This window comes from Sorex araneus, chromosome 9, assembly GCF_027595985.1.
Source record: "Sorex araneus isolate mSorAra2 chromosome 9, mSorAra2.pri, whole genome shotgun sequence".
In the NCBI taxonomy this organism is placed as follows: domain Eukaryota; kingdom Metazoa; phylum Chordata; class Mammalia; order Eulipotyphla; family Soricidae; genus Sorex; species Sorex araneus.
Genome location: NC_073310.1, coordinates 20916785 through 20923862, shown reverse-complemented (window position 1 = coordinate 20923862; position 7078 = coordinate 20916785). Strand labels below are relative to the sequence as shown.

The 7078-nt window shown below is 40.0% G+C and overlaps 1 gene segment (V, D, J or C); it reads right to left on the bottom strand.

Annotated features, from left to right (window-relative positions):
* Nucleotides 1–3951: 3951 nt before the first annotated feature.
* On the bottom strand, nucleotides 3952–4402 carry LOC129406999 (Ig lambda-2 chain V region MOPC 315-like; the record flags this gene model as incomplete). The annotated part of the segment is given in 2 exon segments: nucleotides 3952–4250; nucleotides 4357–4402. Coding segments are annotated over 2 exon segments (345 nt in total), but the record flags the coding sequence as incomplete, so codon positions are not given.
* Between the last annotated feature and the right edge of the window lie 2676 nt (nucleotides 4403–7078).

The window sequence follows — 7078 nt, the reverse complement described above, 5'->3', positions numbered from 1 at the left end:
TATCCTTGCACCCATTTAGCAATTACCACTTATGTAATTTCCTCTTTCTTTGTATTCATAACTGATTTTATTTCATAAATATTTTTATTGGTTTTGGGTGTTTATCAAGGTGACATTATGTTTATGGTTAAAAATCTTTGTCTTGGTTTAATTGTGGTTCAGTGGGGAGAGTACCTCCCTCAGATGGCGCTGATAAGTGTTCAATCCCCAATACTATCCTCCAAGCTTGCTAGGAGTGATCCCTGACCACACAGCCAGGAGTAAGCCTTATGTACCACCTTGCAAAAAAGGTTTTATAGGCTAGTATGAGATTACATGCAGATTACATGCAGTATAAAAATTAGGTCTGGCAAATATTTAAAACAGCAGAGGAAAAAGAATACTTTTTTTAAAAAAAAAGAATACCTTTTTTTCCTTTTCTCTATGTTCATGATGGGGATATTTTTTCTGTGAGAATTTTATATTTACGGAGAAAAGCAAAAAATATAGAAATATTTCTTATATATGTTTTGCCTTTTACCTATAATTAGGTATTATATTAATCTTGATCATTTGGTTATTGGGTATATACTTTAGTTACTGTTACAATTTTTCCATCTTTCCATTTTCAAATAGTTGTCAGCACACTGAAACTGTTTCTATTCTATTTCTATTTTTGTATGGTGATATCTAATTTATTTTTTACTTTATAATTCCCTAATTATGTAGGTCATAAGTTCTTGTGTTTCTTCCTTATATTGTGAATATCTAGCAATCTGTTAACTCTATTTTTAAAGTTCATTCCTATTTTCTTGCCTTATTATTTCTACTGATTTTTAAATAGATTTGTATTTTGTGTTTATTTATAATTGGTCAACTCTCGAGAAATTTGCTAAAGAATCTGAGGGATATTCTTTGTTTGGTTCATTTATGTTTTGGTTAGTTTTAACATATGTGATTATTCAGAAGAAGTGAAAATGAACAAATAAACAATTTCATTTTCCAGCAAGTACATTCAGGCTTTTTAGTCAATTAAATTATCACATTGGATGTCACTGTGACTGTTATCCTGTTGCTCATCTATTTGTTAGAGTGGGCACCAGTAATGTCTCTAATTGTGAGACTTATTGTTACTGTTCTTTTTTTAAAAAAAATTTTAAATATTATTGAATCACCTTGAGATAGTTACAAGCTTTCATGTATGTGTTCTTGGTGTATCCAATAAGCCACGTTTAGTTGCCATGCTCTGCCATGCCGGAGATACTCTCGGTAGCTTGCCCAGCTCTCTGAGAGTAGTGGAGGAAATGAACACAGGTCGGCCGCAGGAAAGGTGAACACCCACCGCTGTGCTATCACTCCAGCCCCACATTGGATATGACTAACTTTTTTCTGAGTTGATCTGCAAATGTATTCCTGAATTATCCTGTATGTCTTATCTTCCATGACAATCTTGTTCCTTCAGTTGGCCATTATGGAAGCTTTTCTTCAAAATTGGGATAGGAGAAATAATATTTAGGTTGTGGGGTATGTTGGGGCTGGCTCTTCAGGTCTGACCTACCTGTGCAATGAGAGAGGCACACGAGTAGGAGAGGAGCCCGGGCCCTGGTACATAAAGATCCCTGACCCCACCTTTGAGAATTTCTACCCAAGTCTCCTTTTCTTCTTCACTCTATGTCAATGTAAGGACTATCTATGCAAACAATTTTCCATCCATTAATTACCTACGGCTTTTGGGGGCTGCGGACAGTGGGGACAGGAGGCCTCTGCTCTTTTTCAGACAGTTTCATTTTCTGTTCTCTCTCTCTCTCTCTCTCTCTCTCTCTCTCTCTCTCTCTCTCTCTCATCTTTTGGACCACAAAAGAGCCTGGAAAGCTCCGCATGGCGTATTCGATATGCCAAATACAGTAACAATAACAGGTCTCATTCTTCTGACCCTCCAATCATTGGGAAAAATGAGTTAGGAGAGGCTGCTAAAATCTCAGGGCTGGAACGAATGGAGACATTATTGGCACCCGCTCGAGTAAATCAATGAACAACTAGATGACAATGATACAGTGAATTACCTACACCCTCCGGAGTCCTGCGTCTAGAACCCAAATCTCAGCCCAGAGTCAGCAGGAAGGAGATTTGCTTTCCCCCATGGGCGAGCCCAGCAGGAAGCACCTACGGAGACTAAGTCCATGCTCAGCGACTCTGATGGGCCAGAGAAGGAGCAGCTGCAGAGTCTCGTCAGTGAGGGCACAGGGAACAGCCACCAGCCCAGACACCAAGTTTACTGATCTCACTGAACAGATAAAGAAGCACAGGTAGTTCCACAGTGACCCTGCTAATTGTATTTGAAGAAACTGAAATGAAAATAAAATCTAAAAAGAGCTCATAGACTAGATTACAAATAATATTTCAAGTAAGATACAGAATTGTATATTAGATAAAAATAAGCAACAGTAAAAGATATGAAAAGCCATATAGAGCAAGTTTATAGATTTGCATAAAATATAGAAGATATCATGAGGGTACTTAGAGAAGTCTCAAGATTACATGGTCAAATTTCATTTCAGTGATTTTCATAAGGGGCTAGAATGGTGGTACAGACAAGCCCTGGTCCTTGTCTGAGTCAGTGTGCTTGCTCAGGAGATGTTACACAGGCTTTCAGGTTTCCTCTAGACAATTCTGTAGTCTCCTACCATTTTCTTGAAGGTGGTCAACCCAGGCTCTAATCTCTGGCATTTCATATGGGCTCTGAGGACACCAGGAGTGATCCCTCTGTGCAGAACTCTGACAACTAGTGAGTGTGGCTCAAAAACAAATAAAAATATTTTTTCATAATATTTTAGAAAAATAAATATCATATTTTTGAAAATAAATAATAAAATATTAAATACTCAAATAAATAATTTTCAAAAGAATTGAATTTATATACATCTAACTATATTTCTGTTGGATTTGTGGGCAACAACAGCTTTGTGCTTGGAAGTCACCCCGGAAGGCTCAAAGAACATGCTATCCTGGAGAATTTACCAATGTTTCTGGCATGAAAAGAATGCACATAACCTACCGAACTATCTCTCTGACTAACCTATAATTTTAAATGTTAAAACAAATGTTCTAAATTAAATTTCAAAAATCCCGGTTGTAGGTTATTATATTGATAAAGTGTATATATCCCACTCTGGCTTCATCCAAAGAAACATCAACTGTCATCTTTCAGAACATAAGGAGGAATTCCTGAGTGCACAGCTCGCAGCAACCCCTAAGCATTGCTGGGTGTGGCCGCCAAGACAAAATAAAACAAAAAAACCCAAAACTCTGAAGTCTAAAGTATCATTGTCCCATGGTAACTTCCTCAATTCACAATGTTGTTTGTAATTTTTCAGAGCAAATGATCATTTATTTCATAAGTATTTATCAATGATTTTCTGGACTTTAATGATAACAGAATATAATTGGAATTAATTTTTAAATATTCCATCTGGTTATGTTATATTTAAGTATACTAGTTTAGAGCAACACGTACACTGTATAAAAAGCTTTTCAGTGATGTTATAAATTCATAAAATATTGTTTTATTCCTTACTCTTAATGTGAATGAACATTGTTAGTGATGCTGCATATGGAGAAAATATAATTGACTTTACCCCAATAATATTACCTGTGCATACCTGGAAAATTCCTAGACCCTGTGATCAGCTTGTATACCAAAAAAAAAAAAAAAAGAAATAGAGTAAATCCTAACTTAATGAGAATTCAGGAACTAGGAAACCAGTGTTTAAGTGAAGAAATTGATCATAACGTGGAATAAATTTGTTTATTTGAAAGTTTGCAGGAATAGTTGTTATTTTTCATCAAAAATACAGAGAAAACCTTGAAATAGATTACTTCATTACAGGATCTGCTGTACTCAGCAGCAAAAGATAAAGCTTAGCCCCAGGTTTATGTCTCACTTCCCCACTTGCATCTGTCACTGTGGAAATGGTTGCTGAACCACAGAGCACAGAAATACTCAGCCTCATCCTCTTCCTTGGCTCCAGTGATGGTGAGGACTGCCTTGTTTCCAAGCAGGGAGCCAGAGAATCTGGCAGGTACATCTGGAAGCCTATTACTGGTTCCACCTGTTAGACCCCAGGTTTTCTGGTACGGCTTCTGTTGAATCCAATTAGCATAATTACTGGTGGTGACAGCCCCAGTACTGGAGCCACAGGTGAGTGTAACTGTGCCTCCAGGAGTTGTGGCTAGTGAGGATTCTTGAATCACCACATTCTGAGAAGTGACCCCTGAAAACAGATATAAGACCAAGGGCTTAAGATGAGACAATGATGTAAAAGTGCAGCAGAGTATCCTTTGCCATTTTCTCCCACCAACCCAGAGAGTGCCCCTGACCTGTGCAGTGAGCCAGAAATGTGAGCAGGAGAGGAGCCCAGGCCATGGTGGAGACAACCCAATGCTGTGACTTGTCAGACCTCTCAGCTCAGGACCAGCCTCCAAGCTCTCCTTATACCTGCTTCCCCCTGTGGAGGTGGGGCTGTCATGCAAATGAGTTCCTGAGGGTCACTCAGCAGTGTGACCATGGCAGTTTCTGAGTTGCTCCATGTTAGTGACATGTACTAGAGGGCCCTAGGGTCTGCAGCTGCATTTCATTGGAGAACTTGCTCTCAGAATATGGCACACTGCCCCCCCTAGTGTCCACTGATGAGAAGATTCATTATTGCTTGTCTTTTTTTTTTTTTCTAGTTTCCAATTTCTTTGCTCAGATCTGAAGGTTTTAAGTCTCCAACAATCTAAATTCAGTCTCTGTGATTCCCCAGGCAGAAACTTGATGAATGAGTTTTGTGAAAGGGGAATCTGCAAGCATCAGCACTATTCTTCTTCTTTATCCTCCTCCACTTTCCTTAGACAACTCTGTTGAGCAGAGGCTCTGAGGTCTAGGATTCTTCTCTGTTAATTGCTGCAAGTTCCTGAGAAACTCATGGACTAATGTGGATACTTTGCCATATGGGTAATTGATGATGTCACATGTAATACTTCACCTCTACCAGTGCCTTTTAAAGCTGAGTGCTATTCAATTCTCAGGGTTTTTTTGTTTTGTTTTGTTTTTTATTGAATTATTGTGAGAGTAGTTACAAAGATTTTCAGTTTAAGTCTTAGTCATACAATGGTCCAAGACCCATTCCTTCACCAGTGCACATTTTCTATCACCAAGAACCCCGATATATCCCTTGTCCCACCCCTCCCCCTGTTTATGTGGCAGATGATTTTACTCTCTCTCCACTTTAATCACATTCAACATTTTGACAAAAGACCCACCATTATTATTTGGATTTTTCCTCAACAATCAGACCTTACAAAATAGGCATCATTAGATAATTTGTTTTCTATTGCTAATTATCAAAAGCATATCATGTCACACCGCCTCTTTGCAGCTGCATGATTTTGGATTTCTGATATTTTAGTAATAAGTCTGAGGGATTTCTGCCAAAAGCCTCTGGGTTCCAAGATTGGTTTGTGTGCCTCTGGGATCATGGCTGATTAGGAGCCAGGAACCTTTTGTGGGCAGCAACTCGGGGCCTCATCAGGGCAGGAAGAGGGGCCTATTCCACCTCCCATCCGGAGAGGCTTCATGTGAAACGTCACTTCAGTCTCATACCTGGCTCTCCAATAGGCTCTGAAAAGCTGGTGGCCACCACACTGCCAGGGAGAAAAGATGGGAGGGAAAAACACTTTCCTGCCCCCAGGGTGGCACCATGTTGAATACTGAGCAGTAGTTCAATGCTCAGTCCAGATGCATTTCTGCCAAAAGCCACTGGGTTCAAGATTGGCCTGTGTGCCTCTGGGATCATTGCTGTTCAGGGCCTCGCCAGGGTGGGGAGAGGTGCTGGTTCCATCCCCCATGCTGTGAGGCCCCACATGTCACTGCTCTCTCTCTAGTTTTGGCCAGGGGCAGATGCTAGATAATTTATTTTTCATTGCTCACATTGCATATCAGGAAAGGTCAGAGGAATAGTTCTGATAGCCACATACTGGAGACATGCTTATAGAAGCTCATGGTCACTGGGATTCCATCTGGAGAAGGCAGGGAGACTGCACCTGCTCCATCTGGGGCATCCCAGAGATATTGGCTTGGTATGGGGCATGGAGAAATCTCCAGTGTTGTGGTGCCCACTGGGTTTCTTCAATGCTGAATGCGGCAAGATGGTGCCGGGGACCAAGTTCTCAGTTCTTAAATGAAAACAAAACAAACTCTGTTGTAGATAAAAGGGAACTTGAAATCCTTTCCATCCTGTATTTCCTCTGGCTGAGCATCCCACCCATTCCTAATTAAAGTGCTTGAGGATGCTCCTATAGAACCGCTGGAATTGGAGGGGTTAAGTAACTTCAATTACTGGGTCTGATGCATTCTAGGGCAGACTAGCACTAAGCAAGGTTTTCTTAAGATCTTTAATTATTTACCCACATTAAAACCTTTTTGCTGGAGCGATAGCACAGTGGTTGGGCTTTCGCCTTTCACATGGCCGACCCATGTTTGATTTCTCTGCCCCTCTCAGAGAGCCTGGCAAGCTACCGAGAGTACGGAGCCCACACGGCAGAGCCTGGCAAGCTACCTGTGCGTATTGGATATGCCAAAAACAGTAATAATAAGTCTTTCAATGAGAGACTTACTGGTGTCTGCTTGAACAAATCGATTAAAACCTTTGGAGCTTACCTCTTGTACACCTTACAAAACTTGTCTCTCGTTCACAGTACTTTAAGTTATATTATTTGACGCCATCCAGAATGGAGATTCTACTCTTAGATAATCATCTCAACTTCCTCTCCCCTGTTTGTATGACTATGTTCCAATACCACAAACTAAAAAAATAAATTCTAAAGTTCTCCATTGTATTGGGAATAATTGGCTTTTGACCTTGAAATATTTTACCCATCGCGTAAAGGTGAGGTTTCATCAGTCCATCATTGGTGTGCTACGCATAGAAAGGTATTTTGCTTCTTTGATGAAAAAATTTAGACAAATACAGACCAATCTTCAACTCACTAAAAGATTCCCTAATTGTGGGAACAGGCTTCTCAGGCATGATTTCCATGGTAAATACTAAATCTTGGCTCT